This window comes from Abramis brama (assembly GCF_963993115.1).
Source record: "Abramis brama genome assembly, chromosome: 11".
In the NCBI taxonomy this organism is placed as follows: domain Eukaryota; kingdom Metazoa; phylum Chordata; class Actinopteri; order Cypriniformes; family Leuciscidae; genus Abramis; species Abramis brama.
Genome location: NC_139973.1, coordinates 22271718 through 22287263, shown reverse-complemented (window position 1 = coordinate 22287263; position 15546 = coordinate 22271718). Strand labels below are relative to the sequence as shown.

General features: G+C 36.7%; 1 protein-coding gene and 1 long non-coding RNA gene across 2 annotated transcripts in view; both read left to right on the top strand.

Moving 5' to 3' along the window:
• The first annotated feature begins 256 nt into the window (after positions 1-256).
• On the top strand, positions 257-2606 carry LOC311091926. The gene is made up of 3 exons (XR_014608184.1): positions 257-319; positions 785-846; positions 1689-2606. It is a non-coding gene; the product is annotated as an uncharacterized lncRNA (long non-coding RNA).
• Positions 2607-3531: 925 nt separating this feature from the next.
• p4hb (prolyl 4-hydroxylase, beta polypeptide) overlaps positions 3532-15546 on the top strand; it is a 36482-nt gene continuing 24467 nt past the window's right edge. Inside the window, exons 1-4 of the mRNA XM_084128087.1 lie at positions 3532-4209; positions 5442-5648; positions 8631-8764; positions 8855-8992. Of these exons, the coding sequence (XP_083984213.1) occupies positions 4071-4209; positions 5442-5648; positions 8631-8764; positions 8855-8992 (618 nt within the window). The 5' untranslated portion in view covers positions 3532-4070. The remainder of the gene's footprint in view (positions 4210-5441; positions 5649-8630; positions 8765-8854; positions 8993-15546) is intronic.

The window sequence follows — 15546 nt, the reverse complement described above, 5'->3', positions numbered from 1 at the left end:
TAATACATTTAACAGTAGGCTAGCCTAAGTCTTTTTCACCTGGGTAGCTTACATTTATTTAGTATCGGCCTATTTTATTAAGTAATTTAAACCTTAAAAAACAACACTAAATAATAATAATATCAATAATATGAAGAAGAAGAACCAGGAGGAAAGAAGTTTTATTCTGTCACGAAACTGCTGCTATTCCTCTGCTGTCGTCGCTTCAGTGATCCTCGCGCTGCTCGCGCGCAACAAAGCTCAGCTGATCGACGTCATCGGGAAAGTAACGGCTCCACTCATCAAAGCTTCCGCCGTTTGTTCGGCTCTCCGTTACGAGGTTTGTAAACTCGCCAAATAAATATAAATACAGAGTCTACTCACTATATATTCAAACACACACATATATAAACTAAATTTATTATACATTACTATGTTTTTACAGTGTTAACCACTCGTTTATTGCACAGTATCTGGTATGAAGGTTGTAGCCGCGATGCTTACTACGTTGATCTATTGAACAAATGCAAATTATTGACTTATTGTCTTAGATTGATTTAGTCATTCAATTCAACATATTCTGTACAAATTGCTGATATAGCCTAACCAATTTAGCTGATTCCTGCAGTCCATTGGCGTTTGTTATGAATAACAAAAGCAGGTTAATATAGTTTGGTCTGTTTTTGTTTAGCCTAACTTTACTTACTACATGTGCCCTCATTCTCTCAAATACCATTTTAAAGCCAATTACTGGTCAATAAATATTATGTTGTGAATAATCAGCTTTGTTCTTTTGTTTCCCCAGAACAACCATTAGACTACATTTCTAAAATAATCTGAACATTTCAGTGGCAACATTGAATTACAGTAAGTTACCTGCACCACATGCAAGTACTTTATTACTATGAACTTTCTCTGTGTGAAATTGTATTGTTTGACTGTGTAGGCTACTTGTGTTTTTTTAATCAGTTATTCTCTGAAAATCTTCCCTCATGCTCAAAAAATCTCATTCATGTTACTCAGAAAAATAATATCACAGGTTTGGTTCACAAATAATGCTATGCTTATATCTTTATCATTTGCATTTGAATAATACATTTTAACTCTGAATTATAACTTCAAGTTTAGTCTTTTTCGACAAAAAAAAGAAAAGGAAAAAGCTATTATATGGCTTCAGAAGACTTACAACACAACTCATACCACATGAGTTGGACTGCAAACGCCAATGGACTGCAGGAATCAGCTAAATTGGTTAGGCTATATCAGCAATTTGTACAGAATATGTTGAATTGAATGACTAAATCAATCTTAAGACAATAAGTCAATAATTTGCATTTGTTCAATAGATCAACGTAGTAAGCATCGCGGCTACAACCTTCATACCAGATACCGTGCAATAAACGAGTGGTTAACACTGTAAAAACATAGTAATGTATAATAAATTTAGTTTATATATGTGTGTGTTTGAATATATAGTGAGTAGACTCTGTATTTATATTTATTTGGCGAGTTTACAAACCTCGTAACGGAGAGCCGAACAAACGGCGGAAGCTTTGATGATTATGCTTGCATTATGCCTGAGATCTGCTTTTGGGTTCCACAGACAGAAAGTCAAACAGGTTTGGAACGTCACAAGGCTGAGGAAATGATTTAAATTTCACAACTATCACTTTAATAACCTTACTAACAGTAAATTTTGTACTTTGCAGGGATCTCGGTAAGCTGAAATACAAGTTTGAACAAGAATAAAAATCCTCCTGTAGACCTGAAAATCACTGAAGTGCCTGAACCATCCACCAGAAAAGAGGAAAAACAAACGGAAAACGAATCTGCTGTACCTTTTCACTTTTCTAACTCTTTAAGTACCTCACACCAACTTGGTCCCATAGTGACATTTTTGACCACAAACCAAATTGCTGACCATTTAAATTTTTATTGAAATGACTGGAATTCACCAGTGAACATTCACAGAACAACAGATAATTTTACTGCACCTTAATACTGTTTCCGGGTCGAAGCCTCTACTTCCTCTCTTTTGTTTCATGAGAATACTCAACAACCATTTATGAACACTGTTGATTCAAGTCACACATTTAAGCTTTTCAAAAGCCATAGTGTACATTACAGTCTCCAGTCTAACGGCATCCCAGACTTCAACATTTTATGATTCAAAATAGCTGAATAACTAACCATCAGAGATTTCGGTATAGAGATAAAGGTTATGATCATAATTTTCAGGAATATTACAGCACAATGAGTGCATATTAGCACTGTTTGTTTTTGGCATCTGATAGAGCTTTTGGACTTGGAAACAGTGATGTCAGACTTACCATCGGACTGAAACACAAATGTTTTAAAGTTAAGTGAAGATGGATATTTTTAATTAGTCAAAATGTAATTTTTTTACATTGATTTATTTCGTGGAACATGTTTCCATGCATTTTTTTTTAGATGTCTTTTCTTGTTTATCTATTGTATATACATGGTTGATTATTCATGTTGCTTATGTATTATACTATTTTTTTGTATATTCATTAATTTTAATCTATAGTTAGATTTTTTTCCCCATGTGCATGGAAGTGTATAAAAATGAATATCAAATATGTAATAAACAATTCTTATTTTGTATTTGGTTCAGTTTGTTTATTATAATATGTCAAAGGTAACCATAGTAACAACATGAAATTAAATAAAAAAAATAAAAAAATGAAATTTCGTTCCTGGAGGCACCCAAAGTGGTTCCACACAGTGCCTAATATAAGAGTTCCTCAGGAAACTTGTGTGGTTCCTCAGAGAACCACCCCTTTTTAAAGGGTGCCTAGAGGATCTACAGACGGTTCCGCCGGTGTGGCAAAGTGAAGAACCCCAAAAGGTTCCTCCAAGCACCTTTTATTTTTACAGTGTAGTTTTGACGTAAATGGACACTAAGTTACGACTTACGCACTTCTAAATATTTTTGCGTTGCACCATTAAACTTAGTTGAAGCGTAACTCTACGTATAAACTAAATATTTACGGCAGCCTCCGATCAGGAGTAAAGGATGGAATAAAATATCAGACAGATTGAACTGCATCAATAAGCTCTTCTTTTACCTGACAGACTTAAATTCTTTAGACATATATGATTATGCTGACATTTACACTCATTTTAAGAGAGAGAACATTATGTGAAAAGATTAGGCTACTTTGTTAGCGGCTATCTTTAACACGAACCCATCCAGCACGCCGCTGTGTGCATCGGTCCATGTTGTGCATGTCAAATATCAGTCATAATCAATAAACGTAATTTCTTATGTTTTTTGTAACAATATTTATTTATTGATCCTTATTCATTTCATTTCAAATACAGTTTCTGAATGTTATTTACATATAAAAACACTTATGCTATTCATGATCAAGTATTGTATTTAATGGAAACTTATTTTTACCGTTAGTAACGTGAGGCAAAAGAATGAAGGATAAACTGAAATTCACAGCATTTCAACACAACATCTGCTCACGTATTTGAAGGCTGCTATTGGATCATCGAGGCTAAACGTCATATTATGCGACTACGCATTACTTTACGGAGAGCTTACGACCTACTAGCTGCGTTCTGCCTTACGAACAAATGGTGCAACGGAATAAAGTCCAGAGTTAGTTACAAACTAGCTAGTAGTTACTAAACCTCTAGTGTGGACTTTACGTTCCAACTTAAGAAAGAACTTACGAACGGCTGGTGCAACCCTACCCAGTTGACTGGCCATCACGTCTGTTTACGCAACGTGACCAACCGCTATAATAATATTCATGTGCTAAGCATTCGCCGTAGTAGGATTTGGAAATTAGTATTCAAGACGGGCAGATTCACTTCCAGGTGCTAGGAGACGCGCGGTCCACTCACAATTCAACACGAACAGCGTTCGGCCTCATAAATGCGCATGCGCAGTAGCGCCTTCCTCTCTCCGTTTCCTGCGCACATTGCCACGTTATTAGCGGCAGACACAAAAATCAAGCGATACTTCAGACTGTTAAAGGTGAAAGAATAGCAGACGCGCTAACCGTCTCCATCACGGTTTCATTATTAGCTGGCACGTTTGGAGGTGATCCGAGATGCTGAAGTTGTTGGTTGTGTGCGCACTGGCCGCTATGATAACGGCTGATATCACCGAGGAGGAGGACGTGCTTGTACTGAAGAAAAGTAACTTCGAGGAGGCGCTCAAAACTTACCCAAATATCCTTGTTGAGTTTTGTAAGTAGTCGCCAGCTTTGTTTGACTTGTTATTCATTTGTTTTACGACGATAGTTTGTGCATGAGTAAAATGCTAAACAGAACCCGCTATCAGTGAAATTAGTTATGTTTTATTCTTAGTTTTAACTTGCAACCACAATAATTGATCTCTGTTCATGAGTCGATCTCCTTGTAGTAACACAGACGTGTGCTACGTAAAGCTAACGTAAGAGTGCAATTTTGAACGCTTTCACAAAAGCGGACGCAATGTAACTGTTATTTAGACGTCATTGCCAGTCACTCAAACTCTGTTTTGACAAATAAAAGAGCAAGTTAAACCTTTTTGCGAATAATGCATTCAATCCAAGTTAGCAGACGTGTAGTTTCAAATACATATTCAGGGCGATAACAGCCATGGATCGGAATCTCTGAATTTCGTTTTTGTTGAAATAGTTAAACCCTGATTTGCACTTTCACTTGTTTTCGACTTTCGATTTCCTGGCCCTATTTATGTTCCACCACTTCATGCAAATGAGACAAGGTTTGACTTGTTATGGGCAAGCATCAATAAGTTTCTAATCATAAAAGACTTCTTCTCAAACTTGTGTGTATCCGGGCTGTTAGTTTATATGTGTCTTTACCGGGCTAAATTCATTGGCCGTTCTTAAAGTATATCCTCATGCATGGTCGTGATCGACCCTCAAATTAACCAATCACTGATGTCCACGAGTGTTTCGTCATAATGGTAGGCGTGGTAGCGTGTAATAGGGCGGGACTTCCCAGGGTCACAGAGCTAGGTTGACGTGTACATCAGAAAAATAACTTTTCTTGCTAAATAAATGAGAAATAATAATAATAAAAAATCTCGTGTGAATAGTGGAAAGTGTACCAGTGCAGTCTTACATTAGTTCTTTATTTGATAATATTGTGAAGGAGTTTTTGACACATACTGATTTTCATCATAAGCATTATGAACTTTTGTCTTCTCTCACTACATGGCATGTTGTTAAAGCCATGACTTGTTGAGGGAGTGAGGATTAAGTTTGATTTATTCAGTTATCATTTTATCTAATTTCACTGCATTTGGACACCCAACTGAAACTTCATGCTGTTTAGTCATGAACCCGACTAACCTGTTCATTCAGACAAATTACTGCTAATGTAGTTTGTGAGTAAATGAATGCTTGATGTAAAATTACTAACATTCAGTAAATGTAAGATGTATTGAATTAACCACTTTTTGCTTATTGCAGATGCGCCATGGTGTGGGCACTGCAAGGCCCTGGTTCCTGAATATGCCAAAGCGGCTGGTATGCTGAAAGCTGAAGGCTCTGACATCAGACTAGCTAAGGTAGATGCCACGGAGGAAGCTGAGCTCGCTCAAGAGTTTGGTGTTCGTGGATATCCCACCATCAAGTTCTTTAAGGGAGGAGAGAAGGAGAACCCCAAGGAGTATTCTGGTTAGTGTAATGAGCCACACATTTTCTGTACAATGTCTATGGTCCTTTTGGTATATGACCTACCAGAATGTTTTCAGTTTGTTTTTTTTAAACCTTTGTAAAAAAAATTACACTACTTTTATTTGGATTTCAGATCTGTGAATAAAACAATAGGCTTTCAAAATCCGTAACTATTTCTCTAAAACCAGATAAAATGATGTCAGTGAGTGTATATAATTTCTTTGTTTTGGTTAGAATTGCTAAAGAGTAATTTGACTATGCTATCATACATCGTAAACCATAAGTCAGCTTGGACAGGTCAGATGCTTGTGTACCATGAATGTGAGTGCTGAGGACGTGCATGTCATTCTGTACGTGGAAGCCCTGTGTTCTAGCCTGTGTATAAGGCGCCTCCCCCTTTCCTTCAACGTGCAGTTCCTCACGTTGCCTGTGGTCTGGTTGATGTGGGCTGCTCTCAAGTCTGTGTTTATTACAGTCTTACTCCTGCAGACCAGCCTCAGAAAAAGTTCTAGGACTTTCAATTGTCAGTCTAAAAGTTTGCATACTTTTCAGATTTCTTAGGGCTAACCTTTTTTTTTTTTTTTTTTCTGTCAGCTGAGCCTAAACCCCTTAGATTTAAAATATCTACTTGAAGTACCCCCTGAGATTTTAGTTAATATTTCAATTTAATGACACATTTGCATGATCACAGTTGGTTAATGGTCACATTATATGCTTGTAAATGGGTCAAATATTCTAAAAATTGTAATTGATTTATTTTGATTTGTTTTTATTTTAAAATTCACTTTTACATTTAATTTTACAAGAATTAAGTTAAAATGCTAATATTTGTCTTAAATTCTTTTTTCAACCATTAAAAACCTCTTTTGAAATGTAAAATCCTTAATCATTAAATTCTGTAAACTTCGGCCATTAAATGTTGGAAACCATGTGTATATGTAAACTGAACTTGGCACACATTAAATTTACAAATGCATGTTAGACTGGCATGCTTGCAGAGATTGAGTTTATAAGAAGCAGCGTTTAGTTTGAACCAAGCTGCTCTGAAAACATGGTCTTCACTTGGAAACAAGCAGCACAACAGAATATATACTTTAAATCGCAGTTTTAAAGATTTATCACAATTTAAAATAGACCACTATTTTAGCTTTACTTTGAATAATTGTGCACTCCTATTCACTTATTTTAGTGTTACTTTTGATTTAGTTAATTATCTTTTTATCAACTCACAAGTCCCCTGCAGTTCCCTCACAAACCCCTAGGTGTTTGCGTACACTTTGGGAAATCTGCCTTTTGGGATTGCAGAATTATCTGAAACTGTCTGGAACAAAAGAATTTCTGAAGTTTTGTCTGTCGCTATATCTGTAGCCTTGATAGAAGGACTCCGTCTGGGTTTCTGTAACGCATGATCTCAAGATCTCAGACATAATCAAATTCTGAACCACAGTGTAATTGCTGACGTGTTGCATCAGTCAATTCCTGCTGTAACCTGTGGCACTCATTACTGGTATAACAAGAGCAATATTAAGACTACCTTTGAAACTGTGTGTGATGTGTCATCCCTGTGGCAATAAATGGATGAGGATACGTGGAAGGAGTACTTGAGTTAGATTTAATCTTTGTTTCCCAGAGAATGCAGGAACTGATCAAATGTATGCCTTAAAGTCCCCCTGTGTTGAAAATTAAGTTTTTAAAGTTTGTCTATGTGGTATTTTTAATATGCTTAAAGACAAACCATGTGCAAATTCATAAGTCAACACCATTGCAGAGTATTTTTCTCTTTAAAACTGTCCACGAAACTTAATGAAATGTTTAATGAAATTAGAAAATATGTAAGAGATTGTTAATTTAGTTGTATAGCCTACATGTTTTTATATCCACATATTTTGTTCTAATGTCACAAGTAATAATCTCAGGGTTTACTGGATTTTACACTATTCTTTTTGTAGTGTGGTATTGGTGGTGATGTACTAAAATAAACTTTTCTTCTCACTGTTGATTCCTGATGGTTAAGAGGACAATTACTTGAGTCGCCCCCTGTCGTTTCACAGAATAGTACAACGCGAGCACGTCGAGTATAAGCGCCTCGTCCGTTTGGGGAGGTGCGTGCACAGTCTGCGGAGACCCGCGCTGCGAAGCCAGGCGAAAGTATAAACAAGGCTTTATCTTGCCCTGTCTCTTCCCCTCCTAAAGCTGACTTTGACTGAGACTTCATTTTCGTCTGTGGCAGTGAAGAAAGTAAACGGGGTTAACTGATGTTTTATGAAGACAAGTTACTGAAGTAGCCAGGAAAGCTAAGCAACTGTTTATTAAATTCATTCACAATATGTTAACATTTGTTAGTAATCTTATGCCTTACATGAAGAAACTGCTACATTAACATTTCTTGTCCCCTCACATTGACTGTTACTAATTACTAATAATTACAACTTGAGCCATGTAAATTACAGGTCTATTTTCAATTCAAAATGGCGAAATTAGACTAGTTTATTTGCCTGATTTTTGTTGGTCATTTAACATTTCGATCCTAAAACAGCTGTTAAATATGAAATGTTTAGTTTAGCTACTTGCATCTTATCTCGCACTTTGACCACTAACTGAAGCGTTGTGCTGTGCTGGAAATCACACTCAGCAGCTTCTGTGAACATTAAACCTGCCTACTTTGTCACCACTTGTCAGTGTCAAAATATTTGAGATGACCAATCAAATCAGACCACTGAGGCAGCTCAGATGATAAGATCTTGGTGCTGTGCAATATCCTTGTGGAAATAGTGGAGTTAATACTATATTAGGCAAATATTTCACAACCTTTATTATATGCACCTCGGAAAAAAATACAGAGGTCTGGACCTCAGTGACCTAATAGATGGCTATGGCCATGTGCAAAGGCGTTTTACTATAAATGTATTTCTGCTTTAAGTGTTTGCTTGGTGCCACCAGGATCTTTTGTCTCACTATGACATGCTCATGCTCTGTCTGCAGCTGGTCGACAGGCTGATGACATTGTCAACTGGCTGAAAAAACGAACTGGCCCTGCAGCCACTACTTTGAGTGATGTGACACAGACAGAGTCTCTTATTGCTGATAATGAGGTTGCAGTAATTGGGTTCTTTAAGGTAAAATGTATTCTTTTCTTTAGCTAATTTAGCTAATTTGGAGTTTTTTTTAAACTTAAATTTATTACTGTTAATTGTTTTTCTGTGCAGGATGTTGAATCAGAAGATGCCAAGGCCTTCGTTAAAACTGCAGAGTCTGTGGATGACATGCCCTTTGGCATCACCTCTGATGATGCAGTCTTTTCAAAGTTTGAAGTTGCCAAGGATGGTGTTGTGCTCTTTAAGAAGGTACACTGTCCACTTTATAATGCTCTTCTGACTAAACTCTTTGACTCCTTGATATTTGCTTATTGCTTGCTTTTAAAGAGGCCATATTATACCCTTTTATAACATCTTGATTTTGTTTTTGGGTCTACTAGAGAAGGATTCATGCTTGAATGTTCAAATACATTTTTCACACATTTTATCTTGTTGCAGCACATCTTTTCCCAGTTTGTCAGTAACTCACTGGGCTGCATTTACTAAAAGCATCGTAAGCCTAAGTTGATCGTAGAGTAATTGCTACCAATGGTCTCTACGATCAACATAGGCTAACAATGCTTTTGGGAAATGCAGCCCTGTTCTGTGGCCTGTTGCACAAAGCTGGTTTCAGTTACCACCCAGGTAAGTTCGAGATTAGTTTGAGCAAGCTCTGGTTTTTCGTGCTCAAGAAGCCATGGTAACTTGCGCTACACAGCTAACCTGCTCTGGAGAAAGTTTTATTCTGGGTTAGACATCGCAAACCAAAACTGGACCAATCAGCTGTGAGCAAAGTGGCATGTATCAGGTGCAATAAAGCCACGCCCCCTGTATCTCGCTCTAATTTTTAGCATAATGGAAAAAAACTTTATAGACAATTGCTCATCTTTTGCTGCTAATTTAAATTTGTATTATGAGAATTATAACTAATATGCATTATTATATATATATATATATATATATATATATATATATATATATATATATATATATATATATATATATATATATATATATATATATATATATATATATATATATATATATATATGGGATGGGACGGTATGAAAATTTTATATCACGATTATAGTGACCAAAATTATCGCAATTATCAATATTATCACGGTTTTGTTAAAACGAGATGAAAGTGTTCAAAAAGAGTTGATCACACTGAAGACATTTCAACAAGTTTTATATTTGAAAATCAACAAACAACAAATAAAATTAAAGCTGCAAGCAGCGATGAAAAGGGCCCTCGCACCCCTGCCACCGCCACCCGGCGCCTTTAGGAAAGGCCTTAAGATTACACTCACCAAATTTGAAGAGGATCAGATCAAAACTGTAGGAGGAGTTCATTAAAGTACAACATCAGGAAATTGCGAAAAATGCCCAAAATCTAGGAGGAAGTTCAAAATAGCTGACTTCCTGTTGTGTTTAGGGCTATGCTCCAAGATACTTTTTTGTAGGTATTGGGTAAAATACCGGGGCAAAATGTGGGGGCAATAATTTACCGAATTTGCCCCCCCCAATTTTGAAAACCATATCACACGTAAATTTTCACCACTTCTGAAGCGTGTGCAAAGTTTCATGAGTTTTCGAGCATGTTTAGGCCCTCTAAAAAGCGATTCACTTTGGAGAAGAAGAATAATAATAAACGGAGCAAAAACAATAGGGTCCTCTCACCATCGGTGCTCGGGCCCTAAATATAGCTGCGAGCAGCGATTACGGGCCCAAGCCGGTGGCACCGCCACCCCGGTGCCTTTAGTTACCTAAAGGCACCGGGGTGGCGGTCCCGCCGGCTTGGCCCTATATTAGGGGTGTGACGGTTAGTATATAACCGTGAGACCGACGGTTATAGTTGAACACCGTCATTACAACTCTATAACCGCCAAAACCGTGTTATTAAAATATTTTTTACAAACATTTTTTATCATAGAGAATGTTTAAATACTAATTAAAAACAATTGTTAACAGTCTGTGTTATTAATGGTCTACGTCGTTTCCAACTGTATTTGATTCTTTGCCAATCAGCAGAGCATTGCATCGTCCATAGACCGCAACACGGATGGCGGGCGGGTGCGGCTTTGAAATCTGGTTAAAAAACGTTGGTGCGGATGATGAGTTTTGTGACGCGGTTGCGGAAGAACTAATACCCCATCCGCGTATCTCTATTGATAACAACATTGAACACTACACAAATATTAATTTTATTCAAACTAAGTTGTCCTATAACAGACGAACTATATATATATATATATATATATATATATATATATATATATATATATATATATTTATATTTTATTATTATTATTTTTTTTTATTTTTTTTTTGGGACAAGACACAGAGAATTTTACTTGCCTGACCTGAAAAAAAAATCTAATAAAAAGATAACTAGGGAATCACTAAATCGAGAGAATTATTCTGATTTTATGATGCACTCAAAATATTCCACAACAAATCCTTTAAATGTAATGATATTCAGAACGGAACAAGAATAAAAAAATAACTACAAACAAGCCAAAACGAAATAAAAAAATAAAAATACATTTAAGCAATCCATGACATGACATGATTTATCTACTTTTTGGACTGAAACATTCTGGTTGTTTTTAAACTCAAACATAATTCTTAAATTAAAAAAAAAAAAAGAAAAAAAAAAGAATAAAATGGGTATAGTTCTGATATTTGTATAATTTTATATAGAAATAAATGGTGTATAATTGCATTTTTAGAAGATATGAGGCTTTTAGTGTGTCCTTTTTTGACATTACTTTAATCCCTCACTATAGCAAAACCGTTTGAGATTTTATTTTTTAAAATAATCAGTTAACAACATAGGCCTGCTGACTATAAAAATTACAAATATGGAGGTTTTATATATTTTATAACATATGATACAGTGAAGCAACCTCACTTGACGAGTGTCATTTCCTGAATACAATCACAGTTGAAACTGTGACATTGATTTCATACAACAGGTTAATAAACAGTTCCAGTTAAGTCACTTACATTTTAGATGCAATATTGACTGTTTTTGTTCTGTTTCAGCAGCGAAAATAGTTAAACAAAGATCACAGCAGAACCATCACGCATCACGTGTTTTCTCATAACTGAACGATTCAGCATTTTTAACGAATCGGTTGACTCAAAGATTGAATGATCAATAAACATCTGTCTTAATCATGATCGACTCATTCGAACGAATCGTTTGAACGAATGAATCAATGACTCGCTTATTAAGATGGATGCCTGGTGACACCTAATGGTGGTTTAGTGTTGTTTAAAAGCATCATTCTTTCCAACGTGTGTGTGCAACATTATCAATGTCAGTGTGGACGTCTGTATTTTTCTTTCACTTTTATATTAGCGATTTAAAAGCACCCGCTCGTGTCACATGTCGATTAACCGGTGGGAAAATATCCTCAGACACATACCTAATAAATGTATATTTAAATACAATATTGGCCTACCTGGTAAAAAGTTTTATATACTATTTTGATGTCCTTTTGGACACAAGAGGGCAGTATAGCCCTATGTTTGCTTTTTTGTTTAACCAAATAGCACTAAATAGCCTGTTTTTAACTTTTTCATTCTTCTTAAATTGCAAAAACAGAATAAAATGGGTTTAGTTGTGATATTTGTATACTTTTATATAGAAATAAATGGTATATAATTACATTTTTTAGAAAATTTGAGGCTTTTAGTGTTTCCTTTTTGGACATTACTTTAATCCCTCGCCATAGCAAAACCGTTTGAGATTTATTATCCGTTCACAATTTAGCATATTCAATGTATTTTCATCATGTTGAAAAAGTTTGGTGGGAATAAAATAAATAGTTTAAGAGGAGTGGCTAAAAATTCAGAGGCTGATTTTGCAAAAAAAATCCACATTCAGACCAAAATATCTGACTTCCTGATGGCCGGAGCTAATGAATGTAAATTAGAAAGTTGTCCGGCTTGATGAGAACAATATACAAACTATTTTTTTTTACTGTATTTAAAACTAACCCCCCCAATTTTTTTAAAAGCATGTTGAAAGTGACACACTTCCTGCTGCCAGTTGGTGGCGCTATAACTTTGACTCACAATTGTCACATCCATGTGATCGGCCTTTTACCATGAACACACTGCTGAAGTTTTATCAAGATCAGTCAATGTATGCAGAAGTTATAACACCCTTCCTGTTTCTCTTTTCTCGCCATAAATTTGTTTCCTCGCCACGGCCAAACCGTTTGAGATATCAAAAATCCGTCCGCAATTTAGCATCCTCAATGTCTTGTCTTCATGCACACCGAGTTTGGTTGCGATTGGACGAATTTTCTAGGAGGAGTATTTCAAATTCCAGAGGATGCGTTTTTCAAACAACCCATAATAGTTGACTTCCTGTTGGGCTTTTGTAAAACTTAGAGCACGAAAGTTGTTCGGCCCGATGAGATATATATGTGTACCGAGTTTCATATTATTATATGCAAGCGTGTTTGATTTATGGACCAAGTTTTCGGACACCATTCCAGGGGGCGCTGTCGAGCCCCCCGCCACGCCCGGGTACCAGCTTCAGTCCGGCCCTGATGGCCGCGGGTTCTGACGTGTGTGCAAAATTTCAAGAGTTTGAGTATGTTAAGGGCCCCAAAAGTGGCAAAAAGGCAAAAAAAAAATAATAATAAAAAAGAAAAAGAAAAATAATCCTACCGGAAACAATAGGGCCTTCGCCCTTTCAGGGCTTGGGCCCTAATAATAATAATAATAATAATAATAATAATAATAATCCTACCGAAAACAATAGGGCCTTCGCCCTTTCAGGGCTTGGGCCCTAATTAAAGCTGCAAGCAGCGATGAAAAGGGCCCTCGCACCCCTGCCACCGCCACCCGGCGCCTTTAGTAAAGGCCTTAAGATTACACTCACCAAATTTGAAGAGGATCAGATCAAAACTGTAGGAGGAGTTCGTTAAAGTACAACATCAGGAAATGGCAAAAACTGCCCAAAATCTGAGAGGAAGTTCAAAATAGCTGACTTCCTGTTGTTTAGGGCTGTGCTCCAAGAGACTTTTTTTGTAGGTATTGGGTCATTACATGTATGTACCAAATTTCATACCTGTACGTGAAACCAGGAGCCGGGGCAAAATGTGGGGGCAATAATTTACCGAATTTGCCCCCCCCAATTTTGAAAACCATATCACATGTAAATTTTCACCACTTCTGAAGCGTGTGCAAAGTTTCATGAGTTTTCGAGCATGTTAAGGCCCTCTAAAAAGCGATTCACTTTGGAGAAGAATAATAATAATAAACGGAGCAAAAACAATAGGGTCCTCACACCATCGGTGCTCGGGCCCTAATAAACGGAGCAAAAACAATAGGGTCCTCTCACCATCGGTGCTCGGGCCCTAATAATAAACGGAGCAAAAACAATAGGGTCCTCTCACCATCGGTGCTCGGGCCCTAACAAGCAGCTCTATGCACTTTTTAAAGCAAGATTCTATCATGTGGCTTTTTCTTCCTTATAATGACGGTCGTCAATAGCAACGCATTATAACACCGCGCACATCCATTGTAACGGCCGCCTAGTGTTAAGTAGTGTTCATGACATGAATGTTGATGTGCCTTTAAGATAACTTCTTCTATGGCGTACGTTATTGTATGCATGCTGTTTTTATGTGAGCGCGCACGCACAGTGAGAGTGAGAATGCTCGCGCAAAGAGGAAGATGACCGCTCTACTTGCTGACCGTTGTTTTATTATAATGTGTTTACTTCCACTTTGATTTGTAGGGTGTTTTAGAGTGTTTTCTTTTCCCTTTTAACATTCGCTCTTCGACATGTTTGTGAAGAGTGTGCTTAACTGAGAGAAAACATCTATAAAAGTCTTGTGGAACTACCAGTTCATTTGCACTGTCTTGTGTTCTTCATCTGGGCAGACTTCAAACTCTCTGACAGACGTTACAACATGTATCACAACGGACGCGATCTCTCGTTTCATTCAAATAGCCTACAACTTGCCGTCTTGCGTCTCTGTTTTTAATTGTATTGGAAATTAAATCAGAGTTGATTTATTGTTTACAGAGTTTGATATTGTTGTGATCATCTTGTCTGAACGATTGTTTTGTACACTGAACATAATGGATTTATAAACGGGTAAGATTTAAAACGTTAATCTCAATTCAATGTCCCCGTAATTATGTGGTAAAACAAAATCGGTGTAATAAGTGTATAATGAATATAAATTAAATGGAACTTGAACTTGTTCGTTCTTGGCTCAAAGCCACTTGCTGCAAACTTTTCTTTACGGGAGCTTCACGTTTATTTCAAGTGATTGATATAATAAAATAGTTCAACTTAAAACAACATTTTATGCCCAATTATTTCCCAGACGTAGTTTTGGTATTGAGGTATTTGGTAAAGTTAACTTGCCTTGCGTTCGCTATACAACAGTGGTGGTCACACAAGACGACTCGGCAGATCTGAAGTTTCGTGCATGTTCTGCTGACAGGGTGACCATCCTCGATTAAGTTTCCTTCAGGACTTTTGTTAAAGCCAAAATATGACCACACCTCAGAACTGGTTCTCTTAAAAGGCTGAAAAATCTCCCGAGCACTGCCTTCCGCAATTCCTTCTTGAATAATAATAATAAAAAACTTTGCGCGCTGCGCCTGCGTCAGACTTTTGCTGGCTGAACAGGATCTAAAATCGCGATAATCAAACACGGTTTTAATGATAATTAAATTTTAAATGATATTACTAACCGTCTGTACATTTTAATGGGTCTTTAATGTGTTTTAAATGGGTCGTAGTGTTTTAAATGGTACAATAAATAGTTTAATACAAGGGA